Genomic DNA, 27,891 nt, shown 5'->3' with positions numbered 1-27,891 from the left:
TTTTTTTTACTAATATAGTTACTTTTACCCTAAATTTAAATATCAATCATTTATGACACCGAAATATATGCTTTGCTGTACAATCACTTACTACGTAGGCTATAAAAAGCATGGAGCAAATCTTATCATTTTTATCCACTTTATGGAAGTCTTCAACTTGGGTATTTCCTCCTACCTTACCTTATTGCCCATTAAACCACATTTCGTAACAACACATTGCTCTGGTTATTATAATTCTTATTTTCTTAGTAGAGATAATGATAACGTCATGTTATGTTTAACACAATGATTTCATGTATAGGTGACCTTCAAACTATTAATCATTTGTAGTTTTCAGATGAATGTGCTATAAGTTATTTTTAGATTTGGTCATTGTATCTATCACCTTTGAGTCTTTTAACTATATGAAAGTATTATGGTTTTACTTTTACTGCTATATGTTGTTTAATTACTTTACCAACTTTCTTTGTTCGAGAGCTTAATCAGTATCTAATGGTAACATTAAATATCATCCAGCGTTAAGTTCTTTATTTAATTTAATTTAACGTATCTAAATGAAACATAAGATTAATTATGTATATATCATCTAGTTTAATTGAAGACTAACTTGTAGCTTTTTGCCCCACTTTGAGTAGGCAATACATGACAACATATATTTTGCAAGCACTCATTCTTTCCGCTATAACAGTCAGCATTGCCGCAGCAGTTCAACCCTTCAACATAGGCGTTAACTATGGGATGTTAGGAGATGACATACTAGATGCAATTGAAGTTGTTAAAATATTGAAAATGTATAGCATTGACAACCTTAGGATTTTGGCCCCCGATCATGCAACACTGGAAGCTCTTAGAAAATCCAACATCAAACTTTGTCTAGGTATAAGAAATGAAGATTTACCATATTTAGCAACACGACAGAAAGATATGAACGAATGGTTTGCCGAAAACGTGCAGCCATACGTCGAGGACGTTATCTTCTCATATATTACAGTTGGGCACGAAACCATCCCAAGTGATTACGCTCCATTCATTTTGCCCGTAATGCAAGATCTGCAAACCCTTCTTCATTCTCACGGTCTAGATAGTATAAAAGTGTCAACAGTGATCTCAACAGCCACGCTTGGAACTTCTTCCCCACCTTCTCATGGCATTTTTTCAACCGAGACAAGAGTCACAATGATTGATGTTCTGAAATTTTTAAAGAATACCAATTCACCTCTTTTGATCAATGTGTATCCTTATTTTGTCGTCGCGGAAGATCCAGTGAACGTACGATTGGATTATGCACTATTCACGGCGAAGGACGTTGTTGTTAAGGATGGGAACTTGAGTTATTATAATATGTTTGAGGCCATAGTAGATTCTTTTTTCTGGGCGATGGAGAAAGAGGGATTCAGTGATGTGGAAGTTGTGATCTCTGAGAGTGGTTGGCCTTCTGCTGGGAACGGTAATCTCACAACTCCGGAGATGGCCTACACGTATAATTATCATTTTGTGAGACGTGTGCAGAATTTTGGAACGCCAAAGCGACCGCAGGCGTCCTTGGAAGGATTTATATATGAATTGTTTAATGAGAATAGAAAGGGTACTACTGTGGAGCAAAATTTTGGGATTATGTATCCCAATAAGCAGCCTGTTTATCCCCTTTCAATTAATCAATTGTTTCCTAGTTTCAATAAGTGATGTTATTATTACTACGTATTTCAATAATCTAAGTGAGAATAAAAATGTAATCTTATATAATTTATGTTGTCTTATCTTCTGAAATTACTTACATAGGACAATCTCAGTACCTCATTTGACTGACATGGTGAAACCATCCAATATTAATATAACATGTATAGTCACATGTTTGATACATTTTCTCTTTCATCCACGCCCATCATTATGATTTATGAATAATCACTCATAATCATTCATCAATAATCACCATTATAAGAGGTGGTTTTCAAATTTAATAATACTTGTCAATATTTCAGCTGAGTGGGGTGGTGAGATAGTCCCATATAAGTTTTCTGCACATATTACACTCCAAACCCATTATTTAATAATTAATGACTAATGAGTACTAAAATTACCTCTCAAAATTAAGCAATAAATGACGAGACCTGAAAGCTAAGACTATAAAAGGAAAATATATATATATATATAGATGATGAGACCTGCATTGATTTAATAGAAATAAAGCCAAAACACAAGTAACCCAAATCACAAAAACATGGACAATAAAACTTGTACAATTTAAAACTTCCTCAGCTGTTTATTTCGTTACTTCTTGATCATAATTATAGAGAAGAGATATAGTTCAACAGTATTAGGAAAATGATAAGTTTGAATTTAGTTAAAATCTATTTAAATTAAATTTTGTTAATCAATTTTAGAACTTATAAAAAGTTTTGATTGATCTTGATCAATGCAAACTCAAACTTCTTTGGAAATTTCCCAATTGCTTCAGGCTGGGCAGGATACATAAAACTAGACCCAATATGATTATATGACAAGTCTTACCGGGCCCAACTTTTTTATTTTGCTAGTATAAATAAGATAACCTTTGGATTAAGTATAAGCATAAGAAAATACTGAACTGTTCCATTACTGAACTGTTATTAACTAATTTCTGATTTATTTTTTTTATTTTAACTCACTAGATTAAGTGGTTAACCAAGAAAAACGCCTTGTTTCAAAAATCGATGTCTTCACGATAAGATGAAAGTTAAAACTGTTCTTTTTTTTTGGTATTCATGGTTATAAAAACATGAAGCATCATCCTTTATCTTCTTCCATTTCGAAAGGCGTATTACTAAGGTACTTCCTCCTACTTTAACCCATTACTTCAGTAATCAAACCTCATTTTCTGACAATAAACTGCTTCGGTTCTTCTCTTTCCTTATAACTTTATCCATAAAAATTTGCTTAATTGCTTGATTATCAACTTATATAAATACTTTGGTCCCATTTGAATTGGAAATCAGTGTGAGAAAATGAGGACATATATTTTTCATGCACTCATTGTTTTGGCTATAACACTTCACCAAACTGGCGTTTCTGCAAAACACATGAACATAGGCCGAAACTATGGAATGTTAGAAGATAATTTGCCAAACCCAACCGAAGTGGTTAAACTATACAAAAAATTAGGCATTGGCAAGATGAGGATTTTTGCCCCCGATTCGGCAATACTGGATGCTCTAAGATTGTCCAACATCCAACTTTGTATGGATATAACTAATGAAATTTTATCTATCCTCGCAGAAAGTGAGGTAAATACCGAGAGATGGTATAATGGATTTGTGGCGCCATACTTCTATAACGTTAACTTCTCACATATTACCGTGGGAAATGAAATCATCGCAGGTAAATTCGCCCAATACATCGTCCCTGTAATGCAAAATGTGCGCACCATTCTAGATAAATTTAATCATACTGGTATAAAAGTGTCATTACAGTCGTGGCAACCAGCATTCTTGGAACTTCTTAGCACCTTCTCAGGGGAATTTCACAACTGAGGCAAGAGTCACAATGATTGAAGTTCTGAAATTTTTAAACCTCTTTTGATCAAATTTTGCCCCAAAGTTAATCCAACGAATCACTAACAAAACATTTATTTTCAAGCTCTTTCAATGGTTGTAATATAACAAAATATAAATGATAATGTTGTAAAGTGGAAAAAAAAAATGCTAGAATAAGAGCATATTTAAAAAAAAATAAATAAATAAAAAATAAGGGCAATTTTGAGCACTCCCTAAGGTTTAGGGAAATTAGTAGGTTTCACCCAAAACAATGATGAAGAAAACCGATCCATATGGTTATAATGGTTATTTGACAAAGTCTTCTTAAGCCAAACTTCTTTCTTTTACCTTTACTTTTAGATATAAAAGTATACTACACACATGAATTGTTTCACCCCAAAACAATGTGGAAGAAAACCGATCCAATATGGTTATTTGGTTATTGACAAAGTCTTCTTAAGCCAAACTTCTTTCTTTTACCTTTTACTTTTATATATAAAATAGTAATACTACACACATGATTCTTCTCACTAACTTTCTTTCACAAACGCGATGTATCAGTTTGTAATTGGTCAGCTTAAATAGGTCAAATCTGCCCATAATAGGGCCGCTTGACTAAATGCGACTAACCAATTATGAAATGTCACATAACGTTTGTGAGAGAAAATTGTGGAAGTGTTTATCAACTTATTTTTATTCAGGTATAAAATTACATATGCATGTATTGTAGCATGTATAACCATAAATAAGATAACCTTTGGATAAGTAAAGCATAAGAAAATCACAACTTTAAACTGAACTCTTTAAACTTTAGTAATATTTACTTGAAAAAAATAATAAATAAATAGTAAAAGCATGTATAGCAATGTGACTGCACTGTTGCATTGGCCAAAGTATATATCACAAACTGAGATTAAATTCTTAAAAATTAACAACTATACATAATGTCAATTAATCTTTTTCCTGGTCGATCCACCTGGACATGACTCTTCAAAAATTAAGGTAGTAAATGTATAAGAAACCTAATAAATTTTATATCAAGAGTATTTATTATACCTTCAAAAAAATATATTAATTCATATAAAAAGGAATTGAAAACCAATATTTTGGTAAAGACATCGGTTTGATTTGTAAAAACTCAGTTTTTATTGATAAAGACATCAGTTTTGAATGAAAGTACTGTATTGCACTTATAATTCTACCCAACTATTTAAAATTTGTATTATCTTTTTTTTTTTTAACTCGCTGATTAAGTGTTAACCAAGAAAAAAACCCTGTTTCAAAAATCGATGTCTTCACGATAATAGAAAGTTAACTGATTTCTTTTTACTATTTTTTATAAGTACTTATTCTAAATTTAAAGATAATCTTTTATGACAACAGGATATTGTTTGTATTCATGGCTGTAAAAGAATGAAGCATCGTTTTTTATCTTCATCCATCTCGAAAGGCGTATTCTAAGGTATTTCTCCTACTTAACCCATTATTTCAGTAATCATACCTCATTTTTGACAATAAACTGCTTCGGTTCTTCTCTTCCTTTTAACTTTTTTTTTTTTTCCTTTTTTTTGTCCAGTTGAATTGGAAATCAATGAGAGAAAATGAGGACATATATTTTTCATGCACTCATTGTTTTGGCTAAACACGCAGCAAACTGGCTTTCTGCAAAACGCATGAACATAGGCCTAAACTATGGAACTAGGAGATAATTTACCAAGCCCAACTGAAGTGGTTAAAGTATACCAAAACTTAGGCATTGGCAAGATGAGGATTTTTGCCCCCAACCAGACAATACTGGATGCTCTAAAATTCTCCAACATCAACTTTGTATGGGTATAACTAATGAAAATTTACTATCCTGCAGAAAATGAGGGAAATGCCGAGAGATGGTATAATGGATTTGTGGGACCCTACCTCAATAGCGTTAACTTACAAATGTTACAGTCGGGAATGAAATATCCAAGTAATTACTCCCAATACATCGTCCCTGTATGCGAAATGTGCGCGCCGTTCTAGATAAATTAATCAAACTGGTATAAAAGTGTCAACAGTGGTGGCAACTAGCGTTCTCGGAACTTCTTATCACCGTAAGGGGAATTTCACAACTGAGGCAAGAGACAAAATGATTGAAGTTCTGAAATTTTAAACGAAACGCGTTCACCTCTTTGACTCTTTTGATCAATCTGTATATCCTTATTTCGCCGTGGCGGCGGATCCTAAAAACGTCCGTTTGGATTATGCACTGTTCACGGCCAAGGACCCGGTTGTTCATGATGGAAACTTGAACTATTATAACTTGTTTGATTCAATAGTGGATTCTTTTTTCTGGGCGATGGAGAGGAAGGTTTTGGTGACGTGGGACTTGTAGTGTCCGAGTGGTTGGCCTTCTTATGCGAATGGAAATATTACAACTAGACAACTGGCCACACGTATAATTATAATTTTGCAAGACGTGTGCAGAAAATTGGGACCCAAAGCGACCGCATGCACATATTGATGGGTATATATTGCTTTGTTGTTATTGGAATCTGAAGCCTCTGGTGTGGAGAGAAATTTTGGGCTATATTTCTATTACAATGGATCCACTCTATCCCATCTAGGCGCTAGCCGAGTAATACTATTTTAAACACTTATATGATGTGTAATTATCATTAATAAATATAAAGTGTAATTATCGTTAATATTGAGCTTAATGTTTGATTTAAAACCATTGTGGAACTTAATTTTGATGGTAAGGTTTAACTTCCTTGTTAACTTGTTAGAAAGCCACATGTCTTATATGATTGGTTGGTATCATAATCATCAAACTGGGATGCTTATGTTGAATAAGATTATAATAGAAAGATGTAACACCAATTTAAACTAGGGGTGAGCGGATTCGGTACCGGCCCAAACTTGGAATTGAACTGGAACAGAATCGACTATTCGAAGATACTAGAACCGGAACTGAGGGTGAGCGGGTCTGCGTACTTGACCAAACGAAACAGAAACGGAATTAACGGTTCCTTCGGAACCAGACCCGGAATCAGGTTTCGATTCGGTACCAAGCACTATTCCCAAAATAATACACCGCTATATTCACAAAAAAGGACAATATACCCCTATGTTCACAGAAAATTCAAAATCACTTCTAACTATTTACAAAAATTACAAATAAAATTACGAGCTTTCAGTCTGTTTTTGAATTCCAGGGCACCATGTTGAGACCCTGGATTTAGTTGTTTGAGCTCAACCGTACTGGCACCATGATTTATGAAACCTTTGTATACATTACCAAACCCCCAACTCCATAATGAAAATGTTATCTAAGTGTTGGTAGCCTCTTGAGATCAGACAGTTAAAAACAGTCAATGGTTACAATGTCGGCCCCCATCGACATGGCATTTGATAGACCACACTTGGAGCATGTAATGAGTGTCACGCTGAGAACTGAAATCAATATACTGGTGTTAATGAGTAAAACCCCTTGTTAGCATACCAAGTAATCCTTCAAACCACCAAACAGGTTCGATGCAAGCCTATGTCGTACTGGCGTGAGATAAGATTCCCTAAAATGGGAAATACCTTCACCGAAGATAATGAATCGATGACCTTTGCGAACGGAAGGGAATGGCACGGTCTGGACAGATTACTTTGTGATAAAACATTGAGATAAGATATAATTACAGCATACTTTGATTTCAATCAATGTAATTATTTTGATTTTATATCTACACAAAGGGGTATTCGCATCACAAATATGATAAATTGTTCATATAAAGCACCAGTTACAAAAACCTGAGACAAAAGATATATGCCTCTTACTAGACAAGAAAATTTTGGCGCCATATTCATTGGACCGACATTTCCCAATTGCCTTAACCTCAGGCCAATATGAGAAGTTAAAATATTTTCTACAGAGTGGTAGTGGTTTAGAATCAATTAAATACTAAATATATCTTTAATATTTATTTTATATAAATACTTTTGACACCATACTTGTTATATTTACGTAAACTTTAATTTCTTATATTCTTATTCAAACTAATTTAATAAAATTCAAGTATTTTTATATAAAAAATAGTTTTAATGAAGAAGTAAGTTTACAAAAAAAACATATTAAAGCAAAGAATATAATATACGGTTTTAAGTTTGTAATTACTTCTGAAATTTTCTTTTAGTTTAGTTATATAATATATTATTTGCTAAAATGAATGGTTGTAATATAACAAATATAAATGGTAATTGTTGTAAAGTGAGAAAAAAAATGCTAGAATTAATAAGATCATAATTTTTTTTTTTTTTTTTTTTTTAAAGGGGCAATTTAAGCACTCCCTGAGGTTTAGGGAAATTAGTAGTATTCTATCACCTTAAAACAATGTTTGAAGAAAACCCATCCAATAACTCTTTATAGTACAAGGTGACAACGTGTTACTTTAAAAAGTAAATATATTATGGCAAAGAAATTGGTTATTTTCTTTTTTTAATAAAGGTATCAGTTTTTTATATAAAAAGAGTATCTCTGTGGATTATAATTTTAAAGAAAAGATAAATGTCGTGTCCTTATTTTTTAACATGTGTTATTAACCGATGTCTATTTAAAAACATTCAGTATCACATTATAAAGCAAAGGTTAACTGAAGAAATTGCTCTATGTCTTCACGATAGAAATAAGTTAAAACCTATATTTTTTTACTAATATAGTTACTTTTACCTAAATTTAAATAAATCATATGACACCGAAATATATGCTTTGCTGTACAATCACTTACTACGTAGGCTATAAAAGCATGGAGCAAATCTTATCATTTTTATCCACTTTATGGAAGTTTTACTTGGGTATTTCCTCCACTACTTATTGCCCTAAACCACATTTCGTAAACAACACTCGCTCTGGTTATTATATTCTTATTTTCTTAGTAGAGATAATGATAAGGTCATGTTATGTTTAACACACGATTTCATTATAGGTGACTTCAAACTATTAATCATTTGTAGTTTTCAGATGAATGTGCTATAAGTTATTTTTAGATTGGTCATTGTCTATCACCTTAAGTTTCTGTTTTACTTTTACTGCTATATATGTGTTTAATTACTTTACCAACTTTCTTTGTTCGAGGCTTAATCAGTATCTATAGTAACATTAACTATCATCCAGCGTTAAGTTCTTTATTTAATTAATTTAATTTAATTTAACGTATCTAATGAACATAAGATTAATTATGTATATATCATCTAGTTTAATTGAAGACTAACTTGTAGCTTTTTGCCCCAATTTGTAGGCATCAGAATACATGAACAATATTTTTGCAAGCACTCATTCTTCCGCTATAACAGTCAGCATTGCCGCAGCAGTTCAACCCTTCAAATAGGCGTTAACTAGGGATGTTAGGAGATGACATACGAGATGCAATTGAAGTGTTTTAAAATATTGAAAATGTATAGCATTGACAACTTAGGATTTTGGCCCCCGATCATGCAACGCTGGAAGCTCTTAGAAAATCCAACATCAAACTTTGTCTAGGTATAGAAATGAAGATTTACCATATTTAGCAACAAGACAGAAAGATATGAAACGAAGGTTTGCCGAAAACGTGCAGCCATACGTCGAGGACGTTACTTCTCATATATTACAGTTGGGCACGAAACCATCCCAAGTGATACGCTCCATCATTTTGCGGTAATGCAAGATTGCAAAACCCTTCGTAAAGGAAACTTCCTAAAAGAAACGAGCCAAAATCTATACCATTATTAGCAATTTCCTGCTTCAATTATATGGTGCCTAGAGAATAAAAAGGAGAAAAAAAAATCAAGGCTTAAGCATTGATTCGGTAGCTTGAGCCACAATAGTACAATGTATTTAGCTAAGAGAATTTGGAGCTGAAATTGCATTGATTTTCCACTCCTATAATATGATAAATTTGTTCACATATAGCTCCAGCTACAACACCACATGAGACAACAGATATTACGCCTCGTACTAGACAAGAAAATTATGGTGCCATATTCATATTGAACCGACTTTTCCCAATTGCCTTAACCTCGGGCTAATTTGACAAGTCAAAAATATTTTCCAGAGAATGGTAGTGGTTTAAGAATTATTACTTTTTAATATTTATTATTAAATTAAAATACTAAATATATCTTCAATATTTTCTTTTATGTAAATACTTTTGACACCATACTTGTTATACTGTATTTACCAAACTTAATTTCTTATACTGTTATTCAAACTTAATTTAATAAAATTCAAATATTAGTTAACATAAAAGAAAATAGTTTTTAATGAAGAAGTAAGTTTTACGAAGAAACATATTAAATGCGAAGAATATAATACAAGATTTTAAGCTTGTAATTGCTTCTGAAATTTTCTTTTAATTTAAGTTTTATAACATATTGTTTGCTAAATGAATGGTTGACAGGCTATTCGCAAGTGTACGAAATCGCACAAGTAGTAAAGTTCGAGTAAACGAGTATCGAATCCCAAGAGAACTACTTACCAAGTATCAAACTAATATATTTCATTACTATTTGATAAAATAAAATTTTAGGAATGATTTAATGAAATATAAAACAAACTAAAAACTAAAACAAGAACAAAATTGTATTAATACTTTGATAAAAAGATTAATATGGCTAAACCTAGGGCACATAATATTTCACACCAATTTAATCATATGTATTAAAAATTATTGCTAACCTAATTAAGTTTATTCTAAAGGTCAAATTCCCTAGTATTTCATTAACTTTATCTCAAACAATTAGCAAATTAACTCTTAAACAACAACCTAAAATATCTCTAAGTTAGATTTAGAAGTTAAAAGATCATTAAGGGGGTGTTTGTTTGAACTTATAAGCTTATGAAACTAGCTTATAAACTCTAAAATTAAGCCGACATGTTTATTTATAACTTTTTTTGGGCTTATAAGCAAAAAATAATAATAATAAGTTGGCGAGAAGACACCTTTTTTTTTTCTCGCTTATAAGCAAAGTACTTTGATCAAGTATATAACCACATTGCCCCTTTTTAATTTTAAAATTTCATCCTATACCCTTATTTTTAATAATGTAGTACTCTTTTTAGTCATTTTACTAATAAAATGTACTTATAAATTAACCATATTTTATCAAACGCATCAACTACTTATCAGTCACTTATAAGTATTTTAACCAAATACGTAACTGCTTAAATTTTAAATACTTGTAAGCTCCAATTTTCATAAGCTCAGACAAACAGACTTTAAGTTCTATGAAATTTACCAAAGCCTCACAGATCATAGTAACATATCTCTTGCATTCACTCAATCTATGGTTGTATTACCTTAGACTAATTAGGTTTCATCTCTCATTTTCAACCCAACCCATTATATCATTCAACTCTCAGATCCAGAAGAATTCAAAACATTACACATAATAATAAAACTTAGAATTAATGCTCAATTAAAATTAACAATAATAACGTCAACATATATTCATGAATTGGGCTACATCTTTAATCGTAAAAAAGAAATTTAGTTCATAATTGCAATACTAGAAACAACTATTGTATTCAATAACGTGAGTTCAAGAAGGAAAATAGAAAAACTTCTTTAATTGGTGAACGAAAATTGCAAGAATTCTTATCTCCAAAATAGTAGCCGCTCTCTCTCCTTCTCTAATCTCCCTGAAAACTAATTAAAAACTTTAATTTTTAGTGCTAGGGTTTGGAGGTTAATTAGGAACGAATTAAATGCCTTGAACCAGTCAAATTCAGACTAGGAAAATAAAATAACCCAAATTGGCCCGCAATCAATCGCTGCAACGACAAAAACAGTCGCTAAGGTGATCATTCTTTCTATCCCATGAGTTTGGAATATTCAGAATTTGGTGAAGTCATCAACACAAACTTTGTAGCTCTCTAAATAAAATTTCCAACGTCATAAGAATCATCAAATTCTGATTTCTACAGCTCAAGTTATGATCAAAACATTGAAGCATGCTAATCTTAAAGAATTTCCAAGTTTTAATTCTCATATTCAATGCATCATAACTTCCTCATTTCAATTACGATTCTTGCATCGTTTGTTCTCACTCATCACAAATTCCATCGACATCATTCTTCTTCATTCAAATATCGTTTATAACCTGAAAATACTCAAAATACACCTATGATCCCATAAAAGGTATTTATAAAATAATTAACTAAATTTCATAATAAAAACACATTTTTCCACAAATAATCCAATCGAATCACTAACAAAACATTTATTTTCAAGCTCTTATCAATGGTTGTAATATAACAAAATATAAATGATAATTGTTGTAAAGTGGAAAAAAAAAATGCTAGAATAAGAGCATATTTAAAAAAAAATAAATAAATAAAAAATAAGGGCAATTTTGAGCACCTCCCTAAGGTTTAGGGAAATTAGTAGGTTTCACCCCAAAACAATGATTGAAGAAAACCGATCCAATATGGTTATAATGGTTATTTGACAAAGTCTTCTTAAGCCAAACTTCTTTCTTTTACCTTTTACTTTTAGATATAAAATAGTAATACTACACACATGAATTGTTTCACCCCAAAACAATGATGGAAGAAAACCGATCCAATATGGTTATTATGGTTATTTGACAAAGTCTTCTTAAGCCAAACTTCTTTCTTTTACCTTTTACTTTTATATATAAAATAGTAATACTACACACATGAATTCTTCTCACTAACTTTCTTTCACAAACGCGATGTATCAGTTTGTAATTGGTCAGCTTACAATAGGTCAAATCTGCCCAATAATAGGTCTCGCTTGACTAAATGCGAACTAACCAATTATGAAATGTCACATCAACGTTTGTGAGAGAAAATTGTGAGAAGTGTTTATCAACTTATTTTTATTCAGGTATAAAATTACATATGCATGTATTGTAGCATGTATAAACCATAAATAAGATAACCTTTTGGATAAGTATAAGCATAAGAAAATCACAACTTTAAACTGAACTCTTTAAACTTTAGTAATATTTACTTGAAAAAAATAAATAAATAAATAGTAAAAAAGCATGTATAGCAATGTGACTGCACTGTTGCATTAGGCCAAAAGTATATATCACAAACTGAGATTAAATTCTTAAACATTAACAACTATACATAATGTCAATTAATCTTTTTCCTAGTCGATCCACCTGGACATGACTCCTTCAAAAATTAAGGTAGTAAATGTATTAAGAAACCTAATAAATTTTATATCCAAGAGTATATTATATATATACCTCCCAAAAAAATATATTTATTCATAATAAAAAAGGAACTGAAAACCAATATTTTGGTAAAGACATCGGTTTTGATTTGATAAAAACATCAGTTTTTATTTGATAAAGACATCAGTTTTGAATGAAAGTACTGTTAATTAGCACTTATTATAATTCTACCCAACTATTTAACATTTGTTATTTATCTTTTTTTTTTTATTTTAACTCGCTTGATTAAGTGGTTAACCAAGAAAAAAACCCTGTTTCAAAAATCGATGTCTTCACGATAATATGAAAGTTAAAACTGATTTCTTTTTACTATTTTTTATAAGTACTTATTCTAAATTTAAAGATTAATCTTTTATGACAACAGGATATTGTTTGTATTCATGGCTGTAAAAGAATGAAGCATCGTTTTTTATCTTCATCCATCTCGAAAGGCGTATTACTAAGGTATTTTCTCCTACTTAACCCATTATTTCAGTAATCATACCTCATTTTCTGACAATAAACTGCTTCGGTTCTTCTCTTTCCTTTTAACTTTTTTTTTTTTTTTCCTTTTTTTTGTCCCAGTTGAATTGGAAATCAATGAGAGAAAATGAGGACATATATTTTTCATGCACTCATTGTTTTGGCTATAACACTGCAGCAAACTGGCGTTTCTGCAAAACGCATGAACATAGGCCTAAACTATGGAACGTTAGGAGATAATTTACCAAGCCCAACTGAAGTGGTTAAAGTATACCAAAACTTAGGCATTGGCAAGATGAGGATTTTTGCCCCCAACCAGACAATACTGGATGCTCTAAAATTCTCCAACATCCAACTTTGTATGGGTATAACTAATGAAAATTTATCTATCCTCGCAGAAAATGAGGGAAATGCCGAGAGATGGTATAATGGATTTGTGGGACCATACCTCAATAGCGTTAACTTCACACATGTTACAGTCGGGAATGAAATCATCCCAAGTAATTACTCCCAATACATCGTCCCTGTAATGCGAAATGTGCGCGCCGTTCTAGATAAATTTAATCAAACTGGTATAAAAGTGTCAACAGTGGTGGCAACTAGCGTTCTCGGAACTTCTTATCCACCGTCTAAGGGGAATTTCACAACTGAGGCAAGAGACAAAATGATTGAAGTTCTGAAATTTTTAAACGAAACGCGTTCACCTCTTTTGACTCTTTTGATCAATCTGTATATCCTTATTTCGCCGTGGCGGCGGATCCTAAAAACGTCCGTTTGGATTATGCACTGTTCACGGCCAAGGACCCGGTTGTTCATGATGGAAACTTGAACTATTATAACTTGTTTGATTCAATAGTGGATTCTTTTTTCTGGGCGATGGAGAAGGAAGGTTTTGGTGACGTGGGACTTGTAGTGTCCGAGTGGTTGGCCTTCTTATGCGAATGGAAATATTACAACTAGACAACTGGCCTACACGTATAATTATAATTTTGCAAGACGTGTGCAGAAAATTGGGACCCCAAAGCGACCGCATGCACATATTGATGGGTATATATTTGCTTTGTTTATTGAGAATCTGAAGCCTCCTGGTGTGGAGAGAAATTTTGGGCTTATATTTCCTATTACAATGGATCCACTCTATCCCATCTAGGCGCTAGCCGAGTAATACTATTTATTCTAAACACTTATATGATGTGTAATTATCATTAATAAATATAAAGTGTAATTATCGTTAATATTGAGCTTAATGTTTGATTTAAAACCATTGTGGAACTTAATTTTGATGGTAAGGTTTAACTTCCTTGTTAACTTGTTAGAAAGCCACATGTCATTATATGATTGGTTGGTATCATAATCATCAAATCCTGGGATGCTTATGTTGAATAAGATTATAATAGAAAAGATGTAACACCAATTTAAAACTAGGGGTGAGCGGATTCGTGTACTCGGCCCAAACCCTTGGAATTGAAACTGGAACAGGAATCGACTAGTTCGAAGATACTAGAACCGGAACCTGAGGGTGATCGGGTCTGCGTACTTGACCCAAACCGAAACAGAAACAGGAATTAACCGGTTCCTTCGGATACCAGACCCGGAATCACAGGTTTCGATTCCGGGTACCAAGCACTATTCCCAAAAATTATAATACACCGCTACTATTCACAAAAAAGGACCAATATACCCCTACTGTTCACAGAAAATTACAAATACACTTCTAACTATTTACAAAAATTACAAATAAAATTACGGAGCCTTTCAGTCTCTGTTTTGAATTCCAGGGCACCATGTTGAGACCCTGGATTTAGTTGTTTGAGCTCAACCGTACTGGCACCATGATTTATGAAACCTTTGTATACATTACCAAACCCTCCAACTCTAATAATGAAAATGTTATCTAAGTTGTTGGTAGCCTCTTTGATATCAGACAGTTAAAAACAGTTACAATGGTTACAATGTCGGCCCCCATCGACATGGCATTTGAGGAGACTGCACTTGGAGCATGAAATGAGTGTCACGCTGAGACTGAAATCAATATTACTGGTGTTAATGAGTAAAACCCCTCGTCTAGCATACCTCAAGTAATCCTTCAAACCACCAAACCAGGTTCGATACAAGCCTATGTCGTACTAGCGTGAGATAAGATTCCCTAAAATGGGAAATACCTTCACCGAAGATAATGAATTGATGACCTTTGCGAACGGAAGGGAATGGCACGGTCTGGACAGAATTACTTTTGTGATAAAACATTGAGAAAAGATTATAATTACAGCATACTTTGATTTCAATTCAATGTAATTATTTTGATTTTTATATCTACACAAAAGGGGTATTCGCATCACAAATATGATAAATTTGTTCATATAAAGCACCAGTTACAACACCACATGAGACAAAAGATACTATGCCTCTTACTAGACAAGAAAATTGTGGCGCCATATTCATATTGGACCGACATTTCCCAATTGCCTTAACCTCAGGCCAATATGACAAGTTAAAAATATTTTCTACAGCGTGGTAGTGGTTTTAGAATCAATTAAATTACTAAATATATCTTTAATATTTTACTTTATATAAATACTTTTGACACCATACTTGTTATATTTACCTAAACTTTAATTTCTTATATTCTTATTCAAACTTAATTTAATAAAATTCAAGTATTTTTTAATATAAAAAATAGTTTTAATGAAGAAGTAAGTTTTACAAAAAAAAACATATTAAATGCAAAGAATATAATATACGGTTTTAAGTTTGTAATTACTTCTGAAATTTTCTTTTAGTTTAAGTTATATAATATATTATTTGCTAAAATGAATGGTTGTAATATAACAAAATATAAATGGTAATTGTTGTAAAGTGAGAAAAAAAATGCTAGAATTAATAAGATCATAATTTTTTTTTTTTTTTTTTTTTTTTAAAGGGGCAATTTCTAAGCACCTCCCTGAGGTTTAGGGAAATTAGTAGTATTCTATTCACCTTAAAACAATGTTTGAAGAAAACCCATCCAATAACTCTTTATAGTACAAGGTGACAACGTGTTACTGTTAAAAAGTAAATATATTATGGCAAAGAAATTGGTTATTTTCTTTTTTTCTAATAAAGGTATCAGTTTTTTATATAAAAATGAGTATCTCTTGTGAGATTATTAATTTTAAAGAAAAGATAAATGTCGTGTCCTTATTTTTTAACATGTGTTATTAACCGATGTCTATTTAAAAACATTCAGTATCACATTATTAAAGCAAAGGTTAACTGAAAGAAATTGCTCTATGTCTTCACGATAAGACATAAGTTAAAACCTATATTTTTTTTACTAATATAGTTACTTTTACCCTAAATTTAAATATCAATCATTTATGACACCGAAATATATGCTTTGCTGTACAATCACTTACTACGTAGGCTATAAACAGCATGGAGCAAATCTTATCATTTTTATCCACTTTATGGAAGTCTTCTACTTGGGTATTTCCTCCTACCTTACCTTATTGCCCATTAAACCACATTTCGTAACAACACATCGCTCTGGTTATTATAATTCTTATTTTCTTAGTAGAGATAATGATAAGGTCATGTTATGTTTAACACAACGATTTCATATATAGGTGACCTTCAAACTATTAATCATTTGTAGTTTTCAGATGAATGTGCTATAAGTTATTTTTAGATTTGGTCATTGTATCTATCACCTTTAAGTCTTTTAACTATATGAAAGTATTATGGTTTTACTTTTACTGCTATATGTTGTTTAATTACTTTACCAACTTTCTTTGTTCGAGAGCTTAATCAGTATCTAATAGTAACATTAACTATCATCCAGCGTTAAGTTCTTTATTTAATTTAATTTAATTTAATTTAACGTATCTAATTGAAACATAAGATTAATTATGTATATATCATCTAGTTTAATTGAAGACTAACTTGTAGCTTTTTGCCCCAATTTGAGTAGGCAATCAATGACATACATGACTACATATATTTTGCAAGCACTCATTCTTTCCGCTATAACAGTCAGCATTGCCGCAGCAGTTCAACCCTTCAACATAGGCGTTAACTATGGGATGTTAGGAGATGACATACTAGATGCAATTGAAGTTGTTAAAATATTGAAAATGTATAGCATTGACAACCTTAGGATTTTGGCCCCCGATCATGCAACACTGGAAGCTCTAAGAAAATCCAACATCAAACTTTGTCTAGGTATAAGAAATGAAGATTTACCATATTTAGCAACACGACAGAAAGATATGAACGAATGGTTTGCCGAAAACGTGCAGCCATACGTCGAGGACGTTATCTTCTCATATATTACAGTTGGGCACGAAACCATCCCAAGTGATTACGCTCCATTCATTTTGCCCGTAATGCAAGATCTGCAAACCCTTCTTCATTCTCACGGTCTAGATAGTATAAAAGTGTCAACAGTGATCTCAACAGCCACGCTTGGAACTTCTTCCCCACCTTCTCATGGCATTTTTTCAACCGAGACAAGAGTCACAATGATTGATGTTCTGAAATTTTTAAAGAATACCAATTCACCTCTTTTGATCAATGTGTATCCTTATTTTGTCGTCGCGGAAGATCCAGTGAACGTACGATTGGATTATGCACTATTCACGGCGAAGGACGTTGTTGTTAAGGATGGGAACTTGAGTTATTATAATATGTTTGAGGCCATAGTAGATTCTTTTTTCTGGGCGATGGAGAAAGAGGGATTCAGTGATGTGGAAGTTGTGATCTCTGAGAGTGGTTGGCCTTCTGCTGGGAACGGTAATCTCACAACTCCGGAGATGGCCTACACTTATAATTATCATTTTGTGAGACGTGTGCAGAATTTTGGAACGCCAAAGCGACCGCAGGCGTCCTTGGAAGGATTTATATATGAATTGTTTAATGAGAATAGAAAGGGTACTACTGTGGAGCAAAATTTTGGGATTATGTATCCCAATAAGCAGCCTGTTTATCCCCTTTCAATTAATCAATTGTTTCCTAGTTTGAATAAGTGATGTTATTATTACTACGTATTTCAATAATCTAAGTGAGAATAAAAATGTAATCTTATATAATTTATGTTGTCTTATCTTCTGAAATTACTTATATAGGACAATCTCAGTACCTCATTTGACTGACATGGAGAAACCATCCTATAATATAACATGTATAGTCACATGTTTGATACATTTTCTCTTTCATCCACGCCCATCATTATGATTTATGAATAATCACTCATAATCATTCATCAATAATCACCATTATAAGAGGTGGTTTTCAAATTTAATAATACTTGTCAATATTTCAGCTGAGTGGGGTGGTGAGATAGTCCCATATAAGTTTTCTGCACATATTACTCTCCAAACCCATTATTTAATAATTAATGACTAATGAGTACTAAAATTACCTCTCAAAATTAAGCAATAAATGACGAGACCTGAAAGCTAAGACTATAAAAGGAAAATATATATATATATATAGATGATGAGACCTGCATTGATTTAATAGAAATAAAGCCAAAACACAAGTAACCCAAATCACAAAAACATGGACAATAAAACTTGTACAATTTAAAACTTCCTCAGCTGTTTATTTCGTTACTTCTTGATCATAATTATAGAGAAGAGATATAGTTCAACAGTATTAGGAAAATGATAAGTTTGAATTTAGTTAAAATCTATTTAAATTAAATTTTGTTAATCAATTTTAGAACTTATAAAAAGTTTTGATTGATCTTGATCAATGCAAACTCAAACTTCTTTGGAAATTTGCCAATTCCTTCAGGCTGGGCAGGATACATAAACCTAGACCCAATATGATTATATGACAAGTCTTACTAGGCCCAACTTTTTTATTTTGCTGGTATAAATAAGATAACCTTTGGATTAAGTATAAGCATAAGAAAATACTGAACTGTTCCATTACTGAACTGTTATTAACTAATTTCTGATTTATTTTTTTTATTTTAACTCACTAGATTAAGTGGTTAACCAAGAAAAAAGCCTTGTTTCAAAAATCGATGTCTTCACGATAAGATGAAAGTTAAAACTGTTCTTTTTTTTTTTTTTTTTTTGGTATTCATGGTTATAAAAACATGAAGCATCATCCTTTATCTTCTTCCATTTCGAAAGGCGTATTACTAAGGTACTTACTCCTACTTTAACCCATTACTTCAGTAATCAAACCTCATTTTCTGACAATAAACTGCTTGTTCTTCTCTTTCCTTATAATATTATCCATAAAATATTTGCTTAATTGGTTGATTATCAACTTATATAGATACTTTGGTCCCATTTGAATTGGAAATCAGTGACAGAAAATGAGGACAAATATTTTTCATGCACTCATTGTTTTGGCTATAACATTTCACCGAACTGGCGTTTCTACAAAACACATGAACATAGGCCTAAACCATGGAATGTTAGAAGATAATTTACCAAACCCAACTGAAGTGGTTAAACTATACCAAAAATTAGGCATTGGCAATGTGAGGATTTTTGCCCCCGATTCGGCAATACTGATGCTCTAAGATTGTCCAACATCCAACTTTGTATGGATATAACTAATGAAATTTTATCTATCCTCGCAGAAAGTGAGATAAATACCGAGAGATGGTATAATGGATTTGTGGCGCCATACCTCAATAACGTTAACTTCTCACATATTACCGTGGGAAATGAAATCATCCCAGGTAAATTCGCCCAATACATCGTCCCTGTAATGCAAAATGTGCGCACCATTCTGGATAAATTTAATCATACTGGTATAAAAGTGTCATTACAGTCGTGGCAACCAGCATTCTTGGAACTTCTTATCACCTTCTCAGGGGAATTTCACAACTGAGGCAAGAGTCACAATGATTGAAGTTCTGAAATTTTTAAACCTCTTTTGATCAATGTGCATCCTTATTCCGCCGTGGCGGGGGATCCTTAAAACGTGCGCTTGGGTTATGCCCTGTTCACGGCCAAGTACCCGGTTGTTCATGATGGAAACTTAAAATATTATAACATGTTTGATGCAATAGTAAATTCTTTTTTTCTGGGCGATGGAGAAGGAAGGTTTTGGTGACGTGGACTTGTAGTTTTCGAAAGTGGTTGGCCTTCTTACGTGAATGGGAATCTTACAACTAGACAACTGGTCTACACGTATAATTATAATTTTGTAACACGTGTGCAGAAAATTGAGACGAGTTGCTTATTGAGAATCTGAAGCCTCCTGGTATGGAGAGAAATTTGGGGCTTATATTTCCTATTACAATGGATACACTCTATCCCCTCTAGGAGACTAATATTATTTATTCTAAAAATTTATTTCAAACTTTACATACTAAATAATATGTCGACATCACTTAAAATATGAATTTTGTAAGTTTTTGGAAAAATAGTATTATCGTTAGGCTAAATGCCTAGTCAATTATTATATATATACTATTCTCTGTGTAAACTTGAGGTATATCTACTTAAGAAAAAACATGTATAGCAATCTGGCTACACTGTTGCATTACATAAGTATATATCACAAGTTCACATTAAATTCTTTAAATTAATAATTATATGTAATTCAAATAATATTTTTCCTATTCAGTCCATCTCTAGACATGTCTTTTTTTAAAATTAAGGATATGTTTGACACTTGATATAACATAACATTAGATAAACTGCATAATACTAACTTATTCAATATACTTTTTGGCAACAAACCTGTATTATATTAAATTATACCAAGTTCAAAATAACGTAATTTGTTCTACATCAAATAATGCCTACTAAACCCATTGTATTAGTTAATTCAATTTTACTTAGCATTATTTTTAAACAAATAAACACTATCAATTAATTTAATATTTATAAATTTAAATATGCGTTGACCAATGTTTGACAAACATTGACTAGACCATTTTGACTTCGGTTAATCGACAATAATTGTTAACCAGTTTAAGTTTTGATTTTTTTTTTAAATTATTAGTTAAATAATAATTGAAGAATATATATATTAATTTTTAATAAAATGAATTTTCTTTTAGAACAAAAATAATACTATGCAATGTCATATACCAAACATAGTATAGCATAAAAATACAAATTAAAAATTGTACAACATTTTGTATAGTATAGTATTATACAATTTGCTTAAAGTTATGTAATGTTGCATGTCACACATTGGGGTGTTCCATTGTATTAAAAACCTACCCAAGGTATATATATATAAGTATATAACTCCAAACCCAATACATAAAATTCATAGTTAAAAGGCATTGAAAACTAATATTTAAGCAAAGACACCAGTCTTAGAAACGAAATATTCTTAATTACCAGCTATAATTCTATCCAAATCTTTAACATTTGTTTTTAACTAATTTATGAAAAAACGCTGTTTCAAAAACCGATTTCTTCATAATAAGATAAAAGTTAAAACTGATTTCTTTTAACTATTTTTTACTAGAGTTTTATTCTAAATTTAATGAGTAATCTTTTATGATACCAAGATATTGTTTGTATTCATGGCTATAAAAGCATGAAGCATAATCCTTTATTTTCATTCATTTCGAAGGGTGTTTCAACTCTTTTAATTAACCCATTGTTTCAGTAATTAAACCACATTTTGTGACAATAAATCGCTTCGGTTCTTCTCTTTTATTTTAGTTTTATCAATGAAATATATGCCTAATTTCTTTTTCTTTCTTTTTTCCTCCCAGTTGAGTTGGAAATCGAGACAGAAAATGAAGACATATATTTTCCATGCACTCATTGTTTTGGCTATAACACTTCTTCACCATCAAATTGGCGCTTCTGCACAAAACTTTGACATAGGCCTTAACTATGGAATGTTAGGAGATAATTTACCAAAACCAACTGAAGTGGTTAAACTATACCAAAAATACGGCATCGGCAAGATGAGGATTTTCGCCCCCGATCCGGCAACACTCGAGGCTCTAAGAAACTCAAACATCGAACTTTCTATGGGGATAGCTAATGAACTCTTACCTACCCTTGCAGCAAGCGAGGCAAATGCTGAGAGATGGTATAATGGATTTATGGCTCCATACATCAATGACGTTATCTTCTCATATATTACAGTCGGGAATGAAATCGTCCCAGGGGAATTTGCCCAATACATCGTCCCTGTAATGCGAAATCTTCAAACCATTCTTGATGAAAATAATCTCGCCGGTATAAGAGTGTCAACAGTGGTGGCAACCAGTGTTCTCGGAACTTCTTATCCACCTTCTCAGGGGAATTTCACAACTGACGCAAGAGCCACAATGATTGATATTCTGAAATTTTTAAACGATACGAGTTCACCTCTGTTGATCAATGTCTATCCTTATTTCGCGGTGGCGGCGGATCCAATAAACGTGCGCTTGGATTATGCACTGTTCACGGCCACGGACGTAGTTGTTCAAGATGGAAACTTGAATTATAATAACATGTTTGATGCGATAGTCGATTCATTTTTCTGGGCGATGGAGAAAGAGAATTTCAGTGACGTGCAACTTGTGGTTTCCGAGAGTGGTTGGCCTTCTTACGGGAACGGGAATCTCACGACTAAACCGTTGGCCTACACATATAATTATAATTTTGTAAGACGTGTGCAGAAATTTGGGACTCCAAAGCGACCGAATGCGTACGTTGAAGGGTTTATATTTGCATTGTTTCTTGAGGATCTAAAGCCTGCTGGTGTGGAGAGAAATTTTGGGCTTGTAGATCCTATTACAATGGAGGGACTTTATCCTCTCTAGGGTAAAAGTCTAAAAGCATTTCAAATGAATCTTTATACAATATAAACTCTTTATTATAAAGAGTTTATCTATCAAAATAAGAAAGAGTTTAAACTCTTTATCTTTAAAATATAAATTAGAAAGTGAGTTTGGCTCTTCACATTTAGTGACTCAAATTTTATTCTCTATCCAAATTTTAATTAATAAACTATAAATTCTTATATATTTTATTTATTAATTTTCTCTCCCATCAAATCTCTTTCTTAAAAATAAAGAGCATCTTTATTAAATTTAAAGAGTCTATTGAATTTAAATAAAAATTATAATTTTTATATTTTAAAATTAATAAAGATATTTTTTATTTATATAAAAATGTTCTTCAAAATAAATAGTACTATTAGAGATGTGATAATCAACTGTTATTCTCCAAAGGTATGAGTGATATTATTTAGTCCCACCTCTTTTAATGTAAAAGTGTAATTATGACTTGTAAATAAAATAACTATTCTGGTAGTATTTTGTAAAATATTTATTAGTCGCTGAGCATAGACACATCAATCGCCCAGGGAAATGACCCCGTGTAAATAAAACCGAAAAACAGGAACCCAATGCAGAAAATATGATCAGTCCACAATGAAAAAACTTCGATTGATGCAACAAAGTCGTCACCAAATAAAGTGCTGTCACTCGCCTCCTTCTCCACTCTAGAACTTCGAAATTAAAGATCATTGAATTTTCATGTATCAAATTCGACTCCGACGTTAAAACAAAAGAACAAGTGAAACATGTTTAGTATTTATATAAGGATAAAAACGAGAATGTGTCATGTGGTAATCAATATGATTTAGGGTTCGAAAAGTTATTAATTTTGTTTTAACTCCCAATTGGTGGTCAGTTTATTAATATCGGCGACATATATATCAATATAATGTAGATTACAGTAATACATTGTCCACCAGTCCGTCAAAACATCAATTCTCCAAATCCCTTGTCCATCGACGGACTATTAGCAAAAATAAAGACTTAATAATAATAATAAACATCCGGACCGAATACTGAATAAATATAGAGAAGCAATCAAAGGCGTGAGTGTGGATCCGGGCTTCCAGTTCCTTTGTTGAGGAAAGTGTAGTCTGTGTAGCCAACAACAGGATCTTGTGTATAAAATGTCTTCCTGATATACTTATTCAAAGGTGCATTAACCTTCAATCTATAAACTAAGTCTGGATTTGCAATAAAAAGACGACCATACGACACCAAATCAGCATCTCCTTGAGCTACAGCTTGCAGTCCAAGCTCCCTTGTGAACCCACCACTAGAAATGAAACTTCCCTCGTAACTCTTTCTCCAAGTCCTCAAGAGCTCAGCTTCCTCGTCTTCTGTGCCCGCTTTCCCTGATTCTGTTTGTCCATAAGCGGTGTATCGAGGCTGTGTTATATGGAGATAAGTCAGCTTTTCACCAACATCTTCCTGGAGCTTGTTCAGTCTCTCAATGACTGCCAATCCTAGATTTAGTGGATCGGAGTCCGTGGCATCAAGGTGATCAATTGCGGGTGAAATTCTTACACCAACTCGTTCTGCGCCAATGGCTGCACTCACAGCTTGAACCACCTCCATTAAGAATCTGCATCGATTTGCAAGTGATCCACCATACTCATCACTTCTGTTATTGATCCTGTCCTTCAAAAATTGGTCAATCAAATACCCATGTGCTCCATGGATCTCAATTCCATCAAAACCTGAAAATCATTTAGTGCTTTATTCAATGAGATAAGCTTTCAGAATGGACTTGACTAATTTCTGATTACACACTATGACATATAATCCTTCCCATAACGACTCGCTCTTTTAATTTCTTTTTGCTTTAACTAGTTACTGTATAACATAAAATTCTGATCCTGTAAACGAGAAAATTTTCAAACTAAGTAAAATATCCGAGCATCAGAAACTGTTAAGTCGGAATTTTCAAGTTGACTCCACATTGAATTTCAACTTCTTGTTGAACACCTAAACATATACTTGTGTTCTGGAGGGTGGAGCCAGATGTGGGGTGGCAGGCATCGAGCGCATAAAAACACTAACATCATGATAGCAATAAGCGGCATTATTACTTACACTAGCGAGTAGACATAATTATAATCGCTCCATGAATTGCCATTTATTCTAAACCATACAAAATATTCCATCATGGCCGCACGTCTTCATTCCAATAAAGCATGATCCGTTCTTTTCTGAAGTCTTTTATGTAAGTTGAACTTTGCATGTTGAAAAATATATTTTATTTGTTATATGTGGTAAAGTTAGATTATTTAATTATAAGATTTAGGTGATTTATATGGAAAGGGAACATGTATAAATAAAAAATAAGTAATTGAAAACGAACCTGCTCGAATGGCGTTCACTGCTGCCCGGCGATAATCCTCCACCACCTCAACTATTTCATAAGTTTGCAGAGGTCGAGGTTTTGGGTATTTGGCATAGGACCCATCTGGCATTAGAATTCTCCACCTCCCTGATATGGGAACGTCGGTTGATGAAATTGGAGCGACGCCACCAGGTTGATAAACTACATATACATATTTTTAAATGGGTTAAAAATAGTAGGAGGGTTAATTGACGTGATGATTAGGGGATTAGATTGGTTACCTTGGTGAGACGCACGGCCAACGTGCCACAGTTGACAGAAGATAATGGCGCCATTAGCATGAGCCGCATCTACCACCATTTTCCATGCCTCCACTTGTTCTTCATTGTAAATTCCAGGGACATGGGGAAACCTGATTTCACCATCATTAATTTACCACCGTTAATAAATTAATTCATATGTTTAATATCATTCACATGGATAAAGCTTCATTATACGGCAATGCAAAAACACTTTGAACAATCAATAGGAGTCAGTCCAAGTCCAAAGAACTATTGGCAAGTGGAGGTCCCACTAAGCATTAAAATAAAAGAGGCAGGACCACTGAACCACTCAATGGCTTAAAAATGATGAAGGAGAATTACGAAAATACCCGGGGGCAGTTGGAGAAACCAAAGTTCCCTCAGTGATGAGAAAGCCGCCAGGTGTTGATCTCTGGGCATAATACGTAGCCAAAGCCGGCCGTGGAATTCCATTCAAAGCTCTGCATCTAGTCATGGGAGCAAGCACCACCCTGCAACTCAATAAAAAAGATCCATTCAGCGGTAAAATCGTAAAGTTCACAAAAATGATCGAACCACTGCAAGTGTTACTGACCTGTGAGAGAGGTTGAACTTGCCCATCTTGTAAGGAGAAAAGAGAGTGGCCCCTTTTTCTGTACTTTCCGCCATTACGATCAGTATTGGTTAGCAGATGATCTAATTGTTTAGGATGAAGATGATGAATATAAGAAGAAAGAAATGATAAAGAGAAGAACCGTGATATGAATTAATAATGGGGAATATTTCTGCTTTGGTCGGTAATGGGTGAGATCAGGTAGTATTTGAGAAATTGGGAATCATCAGTTGCATATTATGTGGATCATTGGATGTTAGATGAACGGTGCTGATTGATAGAGAGAATTGGTCGGTTATGACTTAAATGTTTAATAGGGTATGAAATAGGACATGCTTTTCACATGCTTGTTTAGGGTCTAGTCAACTTGGGAAGTTTGGTCTGCCTTCACGTTTTTATTTTCATTGGTCTGCCTCCTCACAAATTTCTTTGATTTTGGATTATTCAGATTTCAGAGTGACTTGTGATTCCCATCTTTTGAGATTTGAGCTGGAAACCCATTATCATTTTTATTTTATATTTTACACTACCGAATGCTTTTCTTGTTGATCAAAGAACATATCTTTTTTTTTATGCCATTATGATTCATACTTAAATATCTCAAGGACTAAAGTTTGTAGCAGTACCAGTAATAACAAAAAAAAAAAAAAAACCTCTACCGGCTGTCATACGTTAACAAAATCCCGTTAAAGTTGTCAAGGAAAGGGTAAAACAGTTATTACACACATTTCAGTGGGAATTTAAATTTAGGCAAACCTCAGGGGGTTTAAAGTAATTTTATATTTCTTTGGTGCAAGCATATATTTATAGTCAAGGGTAAAACGATATTCAACCTCTACAGCCGGAAGAATTGTAAGTTTGTTAATGTCCGGCATATAGCAAGGAATTTTGCATTATTAGTTTATTACTAGTACATGAGGGGGTTTCTATAGATTTGGGAAAAACCTTGGAGGATTTAAATTAATTACTCCTTATATAGTACTCTGTTTTCTTCATTTCTCACACCATCTCTTTTATATTTTAAAAGGATCTGTTTGGTATATTATTTGAACTATGATATCTTGAAAAGCTATTCTGAACAAGATAAGGTAAGATTAAATCAAATAGGGTAGGATTCTCAGAATGTGTTTGGTACATTTTTTTTAAATATTTGATTAACCCTTTATATTTATTAATTTAATTAACACCCCCTCCCCCAAATAAAAAAAAAAAATGTTATAAATTAACAAAAACACTTCCACCTACCCAACTGACTGCCGATAATCGGCCACCATCGTCGAACGGTGGCTAGCAGTCATCGAAATGGGGTACAATTGGTTATATCCAGTCGATCGTGCATCGTTCCAACGTCGAAGATGGCAGCAGCAGTGACTAGCGACTGACGATGGTTGTTGGTGACCCATAGTGGCTTGGGTGGGTAGGACTGTTTTTGTTAATTTATAAACTTTTATTGTAAAAGGTAATTGTTAAATGTTTTGAGTTAAATAGAATATGATTGGATTTTGAATTGAATTCCAAATATTAAAATAAACATGTTTTTTACTGCTTCCTTTAAATAGGATAATAGAATAGAGTTTTTTAAAGTTAAACAAAGAGGGGGTATATTATAATTTTGTTACTGATGTCATCAAAAACATGAGAAAAATCAATTACCTTCTTATAGTTTTTGAAAGCCACATTTTTGGACAATTATGGATTTTTTATCACTTACCCTCAAAGGTTTCAAAAAATAATCAATCACC

At 32.7% G+C, this 27,891-nt stretch overlaps 4 protein-coding genes across 4 annotated transcripts; 3 read left to right on the top strand and 1 right to left on the bottom strand.

Annotated features, from left to right (window-relative positions):
* Positions 1-642: 642 nt before the first annotated feature.
* LOC116126305 (probable glucan endo-1,3-beta-glucosidase BG4) lies at positions 643-1,683 on the top strand. Its single transcript, XM_031412002.1, has one exon. It carries the CDS (start codon positions 643-645, stop codon positions 1,681-1,683), a length of 1,041 nt encoding a protein of 346 aa, XP_031267862.1.
* A 15,463-nt stretch (positions 1,684-17,146) lies between these two features.
* On the top strand, positions 17,147-18,187 carry LOC116126304 (probable glucan endo-1,3-beta-glucosidase BG4). The gene has a single exon (XM_031412001.1). It carries the CDS (start codon positions 17,147-17,149, stop codon positions 18,185-18,187), a length of 1,041 nt encoding a protein of 346 aa, XP_031267861.1.
* Positions 18,188-21,891: 3,704 nt separating this feature from the next.
* LOC116126303 (probable glucan endo-1,3-beta-glucosidase BG4) lies at positions 21,892-22,911 on the top strand. Its single transcript, XM_031412000.1, has one exon. The coding sequence runs from the start codon at positions 21,892-21,894 to the stop codon at positions 22,909-22,911; it is 1,020 nt and encodes a 339-aa protein (XP_031267860.1).
* Positions 22,912-23,767: 856 nt separating this feature from the next.
* Positions 23,768-26,392, bottom strand: LOC116126391 (12-oxophytodienoate reductase 3). Its single transcript, XM_031412096.1, has 5 exons — positions 26,132-26,392; positions 25,908-26,048; positions 25,537-25,667; positions 25,274-25,456; positions 23,768-24,629 (listed from the first exon to the last, which is right to left on the bottom strand). The coding sequence occupies exons 1-5, from the start codon at positions 26,203-26,205 to the stop codon at positions 23,968-23,970; spliced, it is 1,191 nt and encodes a 396-aa protein (XP_031267956.1). The 5' UTR covers positions 26,206-26,392; the 3' UTR covers positions 23,768-23,967.
* Positions 26,393-27,891: the final 1,499 nt, after the last annotated feature.

Source organism: Pistacia vera, unplaced genomic scaffold, assembly GCF_008641045.1.
Source record: "Pistacia vera cultivar Batoury unplaced genomic scaffold, PisVer_v2 Contig179, whole genome shotgun sequence".
NCBI classification, from domain to species: domain Eukaryota; kingdom Viridiplantae; phylum Streptophyta; class Magnoliopsida; order Sapindales; family Anacardiaceae; genus Pistacia; species Pistacia vera.
This window is presented reverse-complemented; position numbering and strand designations above follow the sequence as displayed.